The 17173-nt window shown below is 34.8% G+C and overlaps 1 protein-coding gene across 2 annotated transcripts in view; it reads right to left on the bottom strand.

The window, feature by feature from the left end:
• LOC117327632 (ribosomal protein S6 kinase 2 alpha-like) overlaps positions 1-15371 on the bottom strand; it is a 34115-nt gene extending 18744 nt beyond the window's left edge. Inside the window, exons 1-12 of one of the 2 annotated variants that reach the window (XM_033884693.1) lie at positions 15197-15371; positions 14971-15003; positions 9481-9597; positions 7964-8045; positions 7608-7688; positions 5142-5221; positions 4626-4732; positions 4077-4257; positions 3689-3759; positions 2423-2511; positions 1845-2012; positions 749-879 (exon numbers count right to left, since the gene is read on the bottom strand). In XM_033884693.1, coding sequence (XP_033740584.1) covers positions 749-879; positions 1845-2012; positions 2423-2511; positions 3689-3759; positions 4077-4257; positions 4626-4732; positions 5142-5221; positions 7608-7688; positions 7964-8045; positions 9481-9597; positions 14971-15003; positions 15197-15277 — 1221 coding nt within the window. In that variant the 5' untranslated portion in view covers positions 15278-15371. The remainder of the gene's footprint in view (positions 1-748; positions 880-1844; positions 2013-2422; positions 2512-3688; positions 3760-4076; positions 4258-4625; positions 4733-5141; positions 5222-7607; positions 7689-7963; positions 8046-9480; positions 9598-14970; positions 15004-15196) is intronic. The other variant, XM_033884694.1, reaches the window with a different exon arrangement.
• Between the last annotated feature and the right edge of the window lie 1802 nt (positions 15372-17173).

The raw sequence follows: 17173 nt of genomic DNA, 5'->3' as shown, positions 1-17173 counted from the left end.
CTATATCTACTTTGTCTAAACTAGTACATGTTTACACAACAATAGATAATATAATGGGTACTATTGTGATTCTCTAACACTATTGAAATTGTATAGCATAGGCCCATTACGATTCTCTTATGCTATTGAAATTTTAGAAATTACCAAATTTTGCTATTTACTCCTGAAAATTTCCTTCCCACTTTACAATTTTTTTTCCTCAAATGAGACAAATACCCCATTCAAATAAGTGATGAAAAGCTGTTCTTTTACTTTCAGACCAGGAGCACAAAAGGCGTCATTTAAAAATTAATGAAGAGCCTTAACTCTGTACACACAAGGCACACATACATAAAGTTTAGTGAGGCATTTCTGCTCTTGATAAACCGACTCAAAACTGAACTAAGGGGCATAACTAGATGTAATGACAAATGAAGCCTGGTGCTAGATAAGAACAAAAAACACTGAAATATGAATTAAGTTAATGACTTGACATAAGCGTTAGCAATCATTTAGAATTAACTATCTCAGTAAATATCCATCAGGGTTGTAAAATAAAGCTCACTGCCTGGACAGAAAATTATTAAATCGTCTTTATGTTGGTGTCACCATCAGCAACAGGTGACAGGGAGAAAAATAACCTGTTGTAGGATTGCTTAAAAATCCTGATTGATACTAGGCTTTCTCAATCAAGCAGCTGGATAGTGAAGATTTGGTTGCTGTTCTGACCCTTTTCTGGAGATGGGTATCATAATAATAAAATAGTTACCTTTTTAAGGCTAATTTCATTATCTAACGGGTTAGGGATTTCAGAATTGTCGTGTAGTAGTGCTGGTGCTACAAAACTAAAGCCACGGAACAATTCATGGGCCGTCGCACTAGGAGGAATTCCTGGGGAATCTAAAACGGAAAAACTGATATCAAATATTGTCCAATTATTTACTGCTCTACAAATCTTGCGAAAATATTACTTTGTCAGATATGAAATAGTACTCTGCCATGTAATTAAACCTGAGAGTATTTTATTTTGAGGTATCTTCTTGATGAAATCAATTTTTTTTAAATTTAACAAAAGAAATGATGGGAGCATTCCTTTCTTTGACACTACAAAATTATTAGATTCGCAGCATTTCTAAATTTCCTAGGTGCCTTTAACAAAATGCAATTTCCACATTTTCATGTTTATGTAAATTTATCTATTGCACTGCATTGCGTACCATACTTTATCTAAAAATATTTTAGAATTTGCTTTATTACATGAAAAGCAAATAGTGGCACTTGTACTGTTATAAACATGGAAACCATCTATACCCTACCATCACAGCTCTATTCTGCATAAGGGCTATTCCTGAAAACCATATATGGGACTGAGGGAAAGCACTTCAATAAATTACATGTAGTGGAGTGGGTTCAAATTAAACCGCTTCTAAAGGTAAAGTCCCCTAATTTCAAAGTGCCTTCCCCACGTCCCGATATATGTTTTCCTTGAACAGCCTTAAAGGACAAAATATATCAAATAATGCTAGGGAGTACAGTAAAATATTGTTACACTCAGAAAGTATTATTAACAGTAATAAGGCCAAGAAAGTTGAAAGTTTATCATCCCAAAGAATTAGCAACCATTGATTTTCTGGTTCGAAATCTGTAATTTTCATAGCAATTTCGGCTGCAAAAACACTGTAATTCCAATATTGTGGATGCCTAGATCTCTGCAGTCTACAGGAGGGGCCAAACCCTTAAATTATCTAACATTCAGTTCACTTTATTGAATAAAATTACAAAATAGAACACTACTGCCTTCATTTAACATTAAACATTAAACATTAAATCCAGACCTAATATACTGTTTTGTGGATGAAGTATACCTTTCGGTGTTCTGGAAGTAAATTCTGTGTCAAAGTAGAAAGCATCATCTGTCTGTACAACAGCAGGTTTAAAAGGTGGGTTAATTGTCCGTGTCATCAACCTATCAAAGTCTATCGTGGAGAAAAATGGCTGTTTTTTAATGTCCTCAATACCGTTGGGTCCCATTCCTGTGAAAAGAAATCATTGGATTACAACATAATTAACACTTTGTTTTCTCAATAAACAGAAATAATTAATAACCTGATAACTGGAAGAGAAAAAATACTCTAGAGTCATTTTTGAGTAAGGATTTTGATCCTTATGTTAGGATTAATAAAAAAAATATTGATCAAAACATAACCGGATGTTACAGAGGTTAAGTTTTGAGACTATAAACAGCCCATTGCTCAGTCCATAGGGTGCCCATCACTTGTTGCATAGGTTATAACCTTCATATAAAGGTCATATTAATAGATTATATGAAATATTTGTGTAACCCACAAAGTTGGAGAGACAAGAAGAATATTTTTGCTTGCCTCAAACTTTGATTGAAGGTACAAAACTAATATGTTTTACTTTCAGGTATTTAGGAACTAACCTAGTCTGTTCTGTGGATTCCGTTTGAACAGTGCTCTCAGCAGTGACTGTGCTTCCGGGGATAAAAACGGTGGCATTCCTAGTTTTGCTCTGAAAGTAAAAACCAAGTGTTAAACTACCAATCCTAGAGGACCTTACAATAACAAAGAACAATTTGATCCACACGACATTATGATCCCAGAATACATTACAATCCCAGAGGACATTACAATCCCAGAGGAACTACAATCCCAGAATACATTATAATCCCAGAGAACATTACAATCCCAGAGGACACTACAATCCCAGAATACATTACAATCCCAGAGGAACTACAATCCCAGAATACATTACAATCCCAGAGGAACTACAATCCCAGAATACATTACAATCCCAGAGGGCACTACAATCCCAGAGGAACTACAATACCAGAATACATTACAATCCCAGAGGAACTACAATCCCAGAATACATTATAATCCCAGAATACATTACAATCCTAGAATACATTACAATCCCAGAGGAACTACAATCCCAGAATACATTAAAATCCCAGAGAACATTACAATCCCAGAGGACACTACAATCCCAGAATACATTACAATCCCAGATGACATTACAATTCCAGAGGACATTACAATCCTAGAGAACAATCAAGGATACGTTACAATCCCAGAGGAACTACAATCCCAGAATACATTACAATCCCAGAGGAACTACAATCCCAGAATACATTACAATCCCAAAGGGCACTACAATCCCAGAGGGCACTACAATCCCAGAATACATTACAATCCCAGAGGACATTACAATCCCAGAGGGCACTACAATCCCAGAATACATTAAACTCCCAGAGGACATTACAATCCCAGAATACATTACAATCCCAGAATATATTACAATCCCAGAGGACATTACAATCCCAGAATACATTACAATCTCAGAGGACATTACAATCCCAGAATACATTACAATCTCAGAGGACATTACAATCCCAGAGGACACTACAATCCCAGAGGACATTACAATCCTAGAAAACAATCACAGAATACGTTATAATCCCAGAGGGCACTACAATCCCAGAATACATTACAATCCCAGAGGAACTACAATCCCAGAATACATTACAATCCCAGAGGACATTACAATCCCAGAATACATTACAATCTCAGAGGACATTACAATCTCATTAAACTAACATAAATGCCTTCACAGTAATGAACAAATTAAAAGATGACTGATTTCCTTAAATATATCCATGTTAACTTGTATGTTGGAATCAACTTACTTCAAAATCTGAGTCATTGTTTCCTTCCTATTTGATCCTTGAAATGGTAGTGCACCAGTCAGCATTTCAAACTACAAAGAAAAAGAATAAATATCAGGAGGTTAAACAACTACTGACACTAAACAGATACTCAAAATTATGATACTAAATGGCCCAATAGACCTTTGGCATTTGCAGTCACCTACTAGACAAAGCTATTTATAGGAAAGTGTTTTCTTGGTCAAGTCAGACACCAGACTGTTAACAATAAAGTCGATGAAAGAAGGAATAGACATCTGGAGGAAAAATGTATTTACCTATCCTGAGGACACTGTTGGGCAGTCATTAGTGGATTTCTTACCTACCATTAGGTCACTGTTGAACAATCACTAGTGGAACCTTTACTTACCATGAGAACACCATAAGACCACCAATCAGCAGCAGTGCCATGACCTTTACGGTTGACAACCTCTGGAGCCATGTATTCCACCGTTCCACAGAATGAGTAAGTTTTCTTCTCATCAAATATGGACTCCTTACTAAGTCCAAAGTCTGTCAACTTGATATGGCCATCTGTGTCTAGTAATATGCTGTAATTTTCAGAAACAATCATGTAAAATATATACTTTGTGTCAGGACGTTTTGAGGGTAATGTGAGAATTAATAGTACGTAAATTATAGACTTGTTTATTCCATTCTTTGTTACAGAAGAAGCTAAATGAAATTCCACCTTCATTCATTTAAAGATATTGGGATGTTAATTGAAACCTCCTGGTGATTAAGTTATATTAATTAATAGATAATCATGAATAGAGGATCACTTTGGAGTTTGTATATATAATTCTGCTAGTTACTGTTAAATTTGCTCTCTTTATTGGGCAAAAATCGCCAAAGTTACACAATGGCAAAACTGTCTTTGTATACAGTAATAAAGATTTATTTAAAGAGTAATACTGACTTTTCTGGTTTGAGGTCCCTGTACACAATGCCGAGGGAATGGAGGTGGTCCAGGGCTAGTGCTAATTCAGCAAGGTAAAACTTCACATCCTCTTCGGTAAACATAACCTAAATAATAAACAAGAAACTTCTATTAAGTTAACTCAATGAAAATCATACTTATTGGTATCATTGGTTTCATGTGAATGTGCTAAAAGACTTAATTAATAAAGGATTCACCTGTAATATCAGTGATTTAACTGTGAAATAGATTAGAGTTAACCAGTGTTGCTTAAAAATACTAGAAATTTTCATAATTTATGTCCAGAACGTTTTTGACATCTATTCCTTTAATAGGCAAACTACAAGTTATGCATATTGATGATAGACTTAAAATTTCTGAAAAAGAATCATAGAAATGTCACTGGAGTTTGCTGAAGTGGGAAGCAAAAGCCTCCATAACATAATAGTATTTGTTTATATGTATTACACGACTTAATATTCTATGTAAGGAACAACAGTTCTGGTGTTTCCCTACCTCCTTGGACAGACGTGTGAAGAGGTCACCACCTCGCAGGAACTCCAATATCAAGTATAGTTTGCCCTCTGTTTGGAATGCTAAAATAGAACAGTACATAATTATGATAAATATGAAATATAACCTATATAATTTTCAGTTCACATGATGATATCAATGTTATTTCCAATTTCTACTTTTTATCATTAAGGTAAAATTTTCAGTTTACAAATTAGGCCTATAGCTCTTTGGTCAGGTTTATGGAATAAGACATGATTAATCAAATGTTGTTTTTTATCAAAACCAGAGACCTATATAACTTTCTATAATATAACTATCTATTAAAAGTCTCTGATCATACAGAATGGAAATGTTTTTGAAAGTAAATAGCCATTGTTTAAATAATAACATAAGGATAAATTTCTAATATCATTAAAGATGATATATAATAATCACAATCTTAATGTTTTCTACAACAAATACCAAACCCATACAGAAGACTTTATCATTCACTGTTTCTAGGTCTTACAATTAGGCTTTAATTCTTCCTTCAATATTTGCCAGGTGTAAGCACAAGTGCTTCTCATCATGAGATTGCAATCATAATCAAACATAAAAATAAATAAATAAATGAACTTCCACTGATGTTTGGTTTGTTTGGTTTGTTTTTGTTTAACGTCCTATTAACAGTCAGGGTCATTTAAGGACGTGCCAAGTTTTGGCGGTGGAGGAAAGCCGGAGTACCCGGAGAAAAACCACCGGCCTACGGTCAGTACCTGGCAACTGCCCCACGTAGGTTTCGAACTCCACTGAAGGGTTGGCAACATCAATATATTATTCAAAGGGTACCTATTGAGTAACTCGTCTTATAAAAATAACACTTGGTTTTTTAATGGCCACCATAATGGTTTTTCAATTATGATGCGAAAAATCTGAGCTAGTTCCGAGAATCCAAAAGAAATTGGTCAAAGGGAAGCAACTCCCTCAGTCAATCTCAGGAGACTGGTCATTATACAGTGCAGCCTGCTATTATAATATTCTACTTTCAGAAAAAAAATAAAATAAAAATGACTGGGATATTATAATAACCAAGCAAGCAATTATATGCCTCTTAAACTGGAAGTTGGGGCCCATTATAATCCTAAGACCTATGACTAAGCGTAGAAAGAGATGAAAAACACATTAATAACATTATACAATAATTTAATTTGTAACATCTGTAAAAAATATTGAATTCATCAATTATTAAGATGTTGATCTGTTGGTATTGTGTTGTGAAAAGCACGACAGGATGTTGCAGCATATTTTTACTTTCACTTTCATCTCTATCAGAAATTAACGTTAAACTGGAGTCTTTTAACTAATAATTTAATATGTAACATCTGTGATAAACAAATATTGAATTCATCAATTATTAATTGATAAAGATGTTGATCAATTCATATTGTTGACAAAAGCATGACAGCATATCGCAGCATATTTTTACTTTCACTTTCATCTCTATCAGAAATAAAAATAAAACTTGAGTCAGAGAACTATTATAAATTATAATGTAACATTCAGTTGAACTGATCTATATCAAATTTAAACAATACACCAGGGCTCAAAGTGGCGCCTATTTTAGTGGCCATGGTGCCTTAAATTCACCATTGGCGACCAGTTATTGACCTATAAGGCGCCTGCATGGCCCCTAAAAAATTGTGTAAATTTGCGATTGTGTTAACTCTTTCAAAGGTTGCAGTAAATGCTGAAATGACGTTCACAATTGAAAAGTTACAGAGAGATGTTATACTAGTACTAAAGAGTCAAAAGTTAAGAAACTTGGCCGGCGACTAACTTTTCCAACTGGCACCTAGATTTTATGACTTGGTAGCCAAATAGGCCACCTGGTAAAAATATCCACTTTAAGCCCCTGCATACACCATTTAATATTTGTCAAATTTCTTATCAAAACATAATTTGATTACCTTCTTCTCATAAACATCAGTAACATTTTGCCGGGAGATGCTCATGAAGTGACAGTCAAAAGACCTGCATTCAGGTCATGCCAAGTCAGCTCTTTTAGTCCAAGCGAAAACTTAATTTACTTGAATATCTCCAATATTATATAATAAGTGGGCTCCACTGTACATTAATCATGGGGACCAAAACGACTGGCCGTTGGTCGCGTTGTGTAGGTGGTCATTATATATGGTGTCATTATATTACAGTAAAAACACTTTTGACTTGTATGACATGAACTACACTCACTTTCTTTTAGGAAAAACATTGGTTCGGCAGGGTCAGAGAATTCATGTTTGATTTAACACAGCAAAACTGTTCCATCCATGAAGAGTTTTTGTTTGTAGCTAACCTAGGTCTGAAGATGTTCAAGTTTTAACCAATCTGACCCAATAAGGCTTGGGTGAGGTGTGATAATTTCAAAATTTATCCGAATTGTAAAATTCTCATCATATGCATTACAACATCTTGAGAAAAGTTACTCACCATAATCAAGTTTTACTATAAAAGGATGATTTACATCAGCTAGAATGTCCCTTTCCATCTTTGTCCTCTGTCTGTCTCTTACTGGAAATAACAAGTTTGATTCACTACTAAGGAATACTTGTTTTCAAAATGAGTCCTTGTTTTATTTATGCGTTAACTTTGACACTGCAACACATATTTTGATAAAATGAGTTTAAACTAACAAGTTTATTTCACATAAAATGATGGGATATTGTTCAAAATTGTACATATGTGCAAGATATCTAAAATTTCTTAACTAAATTCAGAGTAAAGTATGAAACAAGAGAATTCTGTCTGTAATTAGTCTCTTGTGATGATTTGTCAGGATAGACTACCTTTCAATGTGGCTTTCTTTAACACCTTCATTGCATAGAGTCCACCACTATCTGATCCTGTTACCTTTCTCACCAAAAACACCTAAAAAATCAAATACGATTATGACATTTACAAACACTGCTATTAAATATAAATTTGTTTATTTCAATGTGGGTCTATCAAGATGAAATTCCTCAAAAAAAAAAAAATACACTTTAAATGTGACAGTATTTAGTATGAAAATGTGAATTTTGTTCAATAAAACTTGCAACTTTTTATTTTATGGCAATATTCCTACTACAAACTCATTTCTGTATCAAGTTTGATCACATGGAATGCGAGTACATGAAAATAAGGGATCTAGCTAGCTACTGAACTTGCGCAAATTCACATCATTAAAGTTGGGCATATCTTACCCTACTGTGACCAATGTATTTATAGGCCTTATATGTACATGCTCCAGCAAAGAATCAGTTTAATTTCTGTGTACCCTATATACTGCCCTTTTTCACAATTCTGTTTCAACATCATACACATGTATCATACTCAAGCTAAATAATTAAAACCGAGTACTTACAATATTTAACCTAAGTTCACCCTACATTGCATATACACCAGACTGTCACTTTGAAATTAAACTTTATTTATTTTACAACAATTGCGAAACAAGTTCCACCAACTTATATTAATTACTCGTTGGCGCAGATAAAGCACCTGATCATGAGGGGCCTTATGATTACTGCAGCAGGAAACTGGAGTACCCACTGAAAACCAATCTGAATAAAATTCAGATTATCATTATACACTACATTGTGAAGATCTGATAGTTGCTGGTAAGATCTAGAGGTGATGTTGACCACATTGCTAACCTGACAACGGTATGTTTTAAGCCAATCAATAAACATCTCTTATATGCCTCTTCGACAGTGTGTGGAAATTGAATGTGCAATCACAACAGCACTGATAATGCTATTAAGCCTCTGATCTATCTGCTGCTTTGCTACTTCATTTCCTTCTGCAGCACTGTCCGCTATAACAATGGAAAATCTGCAAAATCTGAAAAGCAGCATGCTTTGTCCACTGAATACTTTGTTTTGGACATGAAGTGGATGGGGATAGGCGCAGTGTTTTTAGTTTGGTTGACATTTGGGACACACAGATGTTATTTATTCAATAAGGACTAACCATGAGGCTGTCGAGGGGAAACAGATTCTGACAAAATTTGGGCAGTTGAGTTATGATTGGTTGGTTGAAAGGTTATTTGAATGTGACCACTAACCGGCCACTGCCAGATCTTTGTAATGTAGTATATAATGATGATCTGAATTTTACTCAGAGTGGCAGATAGTCTGTATGGTCCAGCAGGTGACCCAATACCTTTTCACATCCAATAGGGAAATTGAACCCTGGCTGCCTAGATAAAAGGCAAGTGTGATTACCATTGTGTCTGTCACCCGACCACCACAATATCATTTAACTGTACAATCACCCAACATGCTTACCAGTTGCAAGTTTAACCACATCAATGAAACCTTACCTTCCCGAAGGAGCCCTGTCCCAATACTTTCAAAAGTTCAAAGTCGGAGGCTGACACTCTTTCTCCATCCCTCATGAGACTGGTAACATCAATCTCTCTGTCCATTTCATTATCATTCTGAAAGCAAGATCAAATACTATGAATATATCACCATGCATGTTTTTTAGATAAACTTTATAAATCATTTTATTTGATGATTTATACAAGTCATATTTAAGAAGGAAAACAAAATAAATGATTTTATAATTCTAAATTTTCAGATGCTATTCAATCCTAATCTAATACTTATTGTAAAACACCATAGTCATAAAAGTACTAACTATGGTTGGTTTTGATATTTTGCTCACATTTCACTTTATATCTAATGCATTAAAATTAACTAAACTTAGTAATTAAGCGCATTGTGTACTAGCTAGTTACATTGCATCGGGACAAGACATGATGGGACGAACATGGAACACCATATGCCCATGCCCCCCCCCCCCCCCATTTCAATGCGGGGCATTATTAGGTCAAGTACTATAAATAATTATCATCAATATTGACTAGATCTGTAAGTTATCTCTCTCCTTGATGGAAGCACCGGTACCAGTAGACTGGTCTATTGCAAGTTTTCTTCCACCGAGTTATGTTTTTCCAACACTTTACCAACATATGGCCATAACAGATGATGTGGTTAAATTGAAGACAACTTGGATTTCATGCAACCTTAATCAAAATTTCTGTATTTATAGTCATTCAAGTACAATTGTTTAATATCAATCCATCCACTAAACAAAATCATATCTCAAATTAAGAGTCTGATGGGCCAAAAGTATGGGGCCATATATAGCTACAGATCATAATTTGCCTGATAGCAGTCTATTGTTAGTATCAATGGCCAAGAAAAGTGCCATATACACCTTAATAGAACTTTACAGTTTCATTATTAAGTACACAGGAAATATTGTATATATATATATATCAGATTCTGAATCCTTTACCTCTGACAACATAATACAATTCCTTTTTGCTAACATTTAAGACAGAAAGTAATCAATCATCAATTAAAAAGGAGAAATAGACACAAAATATTGTATAGTTGATTAGTTCAGTAAAATTTTCACTTTGACTGGAAATAATATGGGTAAGGAAAGGAAAGGTGCATGTACTATATAACTGTGTATGATGATGAAGAGAAAGGATAAGACCTGAAAGCCAACCATTGGAGTGCAGTAATAATTTATACAGTGCATTCCGCTTAATTGGGTTGCCTATTTGAGGGGACTTTTTACCCGATTAACCAACTTATGCAATAAGCCGAAATGCACATGGCCATCTTGGATTTGGTCCGTAATGGTTGTCAGACTTGGGTCGATTTTGGATGAAAATATTTGCGTTATTATTGTTAATAAACAGTGTTTTTATTTGTGCCTTTACTGATGTCAAATTGTCAGATTACTATTACTTATTGTATAAAAATACATGTATTAAAATAATAAAACCTTACAGATTGTTTCTTATTCCCAACACAGTACAATCGCAGCATCTCATTCTCAAATCGGGGGTCATACATCCCTGTTTCATCCACATGTTCCTAATTTGACATACGATCTAAGGACTAGCCGACAATTACAGCTAAAATCATTTATGCTTATCCTAGAGGCATTCTTTTGTTCGCTATTACGTTTTTAAAATTCCATATTATTTCCAATTGCCAAAGCACAGAGATCGGAGAAACCAAGTTTATTTGGGTCGTTCCCTGTGGTATAAATACAAACTTGACACTGGCAGTCACTGATAAAACAACACGAAATCCAATGTAACGTTTTTATTAACCAGTTCTAATCCTTACCTGAATAGGAATTATAAGCTAACGTCGGGCGTCTGTCCTTTTATCTGCTCACTACTGTTTTTTCAATAACTCGACCGTGTACCGGTGTCGTCACATTTCCCCGTGGTGGGGAACCCCTCACTTTTGATTCGCCACAGTTAGCGATATCAATCGATCTGTAGCAATGTCAGACCCAGGTCAAAACCTATTGTTTTGGTTTCTGCTTCGAAGATTTTACATCCCAGAGGTAAAAGTTTAATTGTCAAGTAGCTTAATTATGCTTTTAAACCCCCAGTACTTTGGCCTATTGCTGACTCTAAAAATAACATTTAATTTTACCCACAATTCCTAATCCATTTCCTGTTGGGGGAAAACCCCACGAGGCAGAATTAACAACAACACAGTTCTGAACATGACAAAACCCCGACATAACATTATCGTTTAAGGTAATATTTTACCGTTTTTTGACATTTTAACCATCTAAATTTAATACACTATTTGTTGATAAATGTCTAAAACTTAAAGAAATACGTGATGACTTTCGTGAAAATCGGAGCATTTCTATTTTTTTGGTCAAATTATCGTATTCGAATAACCGAAAAATACGACTTTTCCAACCCAATTAAACAATTTTTTTTAACATGATTCAAGAGAAAATGGTTTTGGTTTTTGAATTTTTACCCCAATAAACGAAATACCCTATTAAGCGTTACCCGATTAACCGGAATGTACTGTAGTATGTACAGAGCAACCCGCTTATTTGCATAGCCCTTTTTCCATGATAAAATATGCAAATAACCGGAGTATTCGTATAGGCGGAGTTGGGTTTTGGCCCCTCTTATTCACTATGTAGATCGTCAGGTTGGTACTCAAAATGGGCGCTATATGATTGTTTACGTTATTTGCATTAAAAATATATTTTTAAAAAACATTATTTAAAATATAAGAGTAAATACGAAATACATGGGTTGTTATTCTTTGTAAATGTACAAATATTTGCATACACTTCATCGTTTACTACTTGTCACTCCCGAGTCTCTGGGTCCGACATCGGTCATACACGCGTGGGTTGGCACTACGATGTACAATGTGATCGTTTCAATTAACATTCCTTATCGTCTCGAGATGCGTTTTGTTCCTGCTATGAGTATATTAGTTGTTTGATCATAGATGATGAACTGCTTAAGCAATAGACTGTCTTAAATGACCGTGAGATGTGTATTGTCGTTTGGGTTTGTTTTGGAAAATGGCGCACACACACAAAGAGTTGTCGTTCATGACACATATGCCCCCACAATGCAACGCGCCTAGTAAACAATCATGGTGATCGCAACCTGCATCAGCGAGTGTTCAAGTGCACAGAACACAGGTTTGAATCGATGCTATAATAAATAAACAAATCTCATCAAAAGATGAGGCATATAAATATTTTATTCATTAATTCTTCTGCACATTGCTACTGATATGGTCTGGATAATAACTTAATGTCGATATCGATGCATTGAACGTAACCTGTAATCACAGGCGTCTGAAGTTCTGACAGTAAACTGAGATATAATACCATAGAAAAAATAAGAGTATCTACTATAAAAAAAGAACAGGTATGCAACGCCTTCGATGTCAACAATCACTTCAATCTCTGCAAACAGGAAAAATATACGATTTACAATATAATTACTGGTATACACAGATGCCGCTAACATTATTTAACACTCGACAAGCATAAACCATTACTCACTGCGTTTAATAAGTTCTATTTCAGCTAAAAACTTTCTGAGATGGTCTGTCACGTCAACCATGTCGTGAAAATGGCGGACATTGTTATGCAGGTCCGCAGTGAATATCGAGGTAATACTTTTTAATTCATGAAAAAATAAGAGTTACCTGCCCTTTATTTTCAAACGTTTTAAAAACTGAGAAACATGTTACACCAGAAGTATTAAAAATGTTTCAACGACACAGAATATAAATATAAATTGAAAGAATCCATGTGCTTCTAGAGTTCTTTTTTTATTGTCAATATCATGAATTAAATAGTATTACCTCGATATTCACTGCGTACCTGCATAACAATGTCCGCCATTTTCACGACATGGTTGACGTGACAGACCATTTCAGAAAGTTTTTAGCTGAAATAGAACTTATTAAACGCAGTGAGTAATGATTTATGCTTGTCGAGTGTTAAATAATGTTAGCGGCATCTGTGTATACCAATAATTATATTGTAAATCGTATATTTTTCCCGTTTGCAGAGATTTAAGTGATTGTTGGCATTGGAGGCGTTGCATACCTGTTCTTTTTTTATAGTAGATACTCTTATTTTTTCTATGGTATTATATCTCAGTTTACTGTCAGAACTTCAGACGCCTGTGCTGTAATGACGAAGTGTGAACCAATGATAAGATAACGTTGTACATCGTGTCAAATCAATATGTAAGTTAAAACACTTTTCATAAAACTTTTATTACGGGAAAATCACAAAAATACCCTAAAATCAATTCAAATTTTTAGATTTTTTTGAATTTTTATATGCATATAAGCGGGAGTCGGTGTTTTAGTCGATGCAAATACACGGGATTAAAATACAAAGATAAAGAAGAAAAAAATCGGGACCTGAGAATTTTATGCAAATAAGCGGGATTTTCAAATAACCGATATGCAAATAAGTGGGCTCCTCTGTACATTGTATATTGGCTCTGTCATTGTACAAGATATCTTGGTTTTCCCTGAAATTATCTCATCTGTTTTTGAAACTGTTTGTGTTTAGGGCTGATATAAAGGTTTCTGGCAGACTGTTCCAAATGCGTGCTGCTCTCGCAGTGAAATAATTTTTTCTTGGTTTTGAAATTGCTCATTGTGGAAGAATTTTTTTTTGAAATTCCCTCTGATGCTATGTTTGTCAGACATGATAGACCACAGTTTTATATAGGTGCAACATTCCTGGTCAAAGATCATTCTGTATGCCTCGATCATGTCTCACGTGCACATAGAAGGTAGCTACTGTAGATAAATGGTCAGAGTCACTGAATGGGTGACCAAATTTCAGATATGTGAAAGAAAATTTCATAAGCCTGCCGTCTTTCTCAGAAGAAAAGACAAGGACAGCGTTGTTTGAATTGGTTTATATTAAATGATGATTCCCCACCACATTAGTATTTTCTCGTGGATTTTTAACAAACTAAGCGCATTGGGCTTGTGTCATTCATTGGCCTTGTAAAGGGTGTCAAATAAAGACTCATTCTATAACCTCCCTCATATCAAGTGATCCTTGTTTTGATGACTGTTATCTAAGATATCGGATAGAGAATTTTATATTGTATGTAAATTAATTCAAATGTTTGATTAAATAAAATATTTTGAAATGAAAACAGAGAATTTGTCATTTTCGATTTGTATGTAATAGAGTTCTGAATACAGACTACAAAAATACTTGTTTATTTTTATGACAGTCGCTGAAGCGTTACACATGATTTGTGTAGGCCTACATTGTCAAACTTGGTACGCATATTAAAAAGTTCAGAATTCGAAATAAAATAGATCCAATAATAACCGTCTTTGTACAAAATTGGGAGTCGAATTCAGGCGAAATTCATGTTAGTGTATGGAAATATTAACGATGACTGTCATTCTAACCACGTACTGTGCATTTCCGCATTCTCTCGTTTATATATTCTTACCTGCTCGTCTACAAGCATGTCTTCGGTGGAGGCCTGGCAAAAATAAAGCAAGTTTTCAGAATAATACAACGTTATCATGACTTTACACAATACAGATATGTTTGCAAGTATACAATGTTTATAATAACAAAATGAACAAACGCTGTCAAACAACTTTCTATAAATAACCTTGGCATAGAAAAAATATATTAAATTCACTGTGTGTTTCTAAGGCAAAGATACTAACCTTACGCATATCTGCGCTTACCTCCCCCTCGTGGACCATTTCCATCCGCCTCCATGGGTCTGCAAGTTGTGCCAGTGGCATTTTAGGGCTGAAAAGTGGAATTTTGGAAAGTTGTGCTAGACAACACAAGACTAGCCGTGCCTAACTTCCCGAGACCCCGACACAATATGGCGGCTTCCCCTTTCAGATAGAGGCTCGCACATGTCTACTTCCTGTGACGTTAAAGAGTGTTTGGCAGTTTAGGCGGGAAATTAAAACGTGTGAACGGCGAGGGGCGTCGCAACCTTCTTGAGACAAAATCAGAATTCATGACGTTAGCTAAAGTGTATACAAATGTAGAAAAAAAAACATGTTTTCATTGCGGAACTTGACATGTCGGGTACGTGCTTCCGTGAAAAAATTCCGCATTAAAATTCATTTTCAGACAAATCAGCTCAGCGGTATTTAAGAAGTAGTAATTAATAGCATACATGTTCATAACTCTATATTCTGGCAGTTGTAAAATATCTCTTGAATTTTGTGTAAAAATAAATCGCAAATTTTCCTCGTTCAAACTCAAAGTCGCATTTAGCAGTGTCAGTTGAAAGTTCTTGGTGTTCTGAAATATAATGAAACTCGTCGACATTTTATCCGTGTGATATACTAAAGGGGCATTCCTTCGTTCGAGTAAAGTTTAGGTAGTCAACATTAAACTTACTGGGAAAGCTGCATTTTTTCCAAGTTGTAAAATATAATCTTTACATTAAAATACATTATAATTCCATATTTATCTATCTTTATATTATTCTCATTTTCAAGACAAATATATCACAGATTTCATAAAGATTTTGTGGCGTCTTACAAACAGTTCCTACAGAACACCTTTAATTTACTGTTGTTTGATATCATACATGATTACATCACGATTCGATTTTTATATATATTGTTAACACTTTTCAGATTTTTCAGATGTTCTACATACATTTACCACTGCGAGAAAGTTTAAAGACTATTAAACCATTTTTGGACGAATTGGTCTCCATCGAAGCCAAACTCGTATTCAGATATTAACAAATTATTGAAATCCGGGTCATTTAGTAAAATCTGTACAAACTTTCACAATTTGAAAGATGTTACAGAACTGAATTATTTCCTTGCCACGCATTTTCAATTTCACCATGCTTACTTTTTTTTTAATTTCTAGAGAATACATCTTCAGCGCGCCATATACGTCACTCTCTGGTGTTGTATACAACATTGAAGCTGTATATCCTTCACCAATTTTCACATGCATGCGATAAATGAAAGATTTTTTACTCAGAGGCGTCAGACAGTTTCACTTGTATATCAATCGATTTGCAGTACAAGTTTTGTTGTGGGGGACCTTTTTCAAACAGTTATAAAACTTCAGGATTTTCTGTCCTGAGTACTGTAGTACCTGTACAAGTCCTAAGATGTGTTACGGAACACATACGATAAGTCAATAAATGATCAAGACATGGAGTACGATTTAAATCTAAGTGTGACGATAAAACACCTGAACACATTTGATTAGTGTCCCAATTTGATATATTATTAGAACAAGCTATAAGTGTTACCTCCCTTTAAACACGATGTGGCAATGGAAAATACGCGTGTCTTTTTTTATACAAAATCAACGTGATATTTTACTAATCATACAGTACATAAATGAAGGAATTGGGAAACAGCAGGCTCACTTGAGGTAGAGAAGGATACATTTTACCAATAAATTCTTTATTTTTTAGACTTGAAGTCAGTATTGTTGACAGCCTCCTTAGTAAGCGCCATGAATTGGAATCAATTATTAGTTCGGAGAATCCGACCATCGTAGCCCTCACAGATACTTTGCCTAAAACAATCCAGGCAATCTACAAAACACTGAATTTAGCATGAACGGTTATGATATGTTCACCAACAGCTTAGCAGAGGGCCGCGGAGTTATATTGCACATCAAAAGTGAATTACAAGGAGAAATTG

This window comes from Pecten maximus, chromosome 5 (assembly GCF_902652985.1).
Source record: "Pecten maximus chromosome 5, xPecMax1.1, whole genome shotgun sequence".
Classification (NCBI taxonomy): Eukaryota; Metazoa; Mollusca; class Bivalvia; order Pectinida; family Pectinidae; genus Pecten; species Pecten maximus.
The sequence above is the reverse complement of the archived record's forward strand: the minus strand, read 5'-3'. Positions and strand labels throughout refer to the sequence as shown.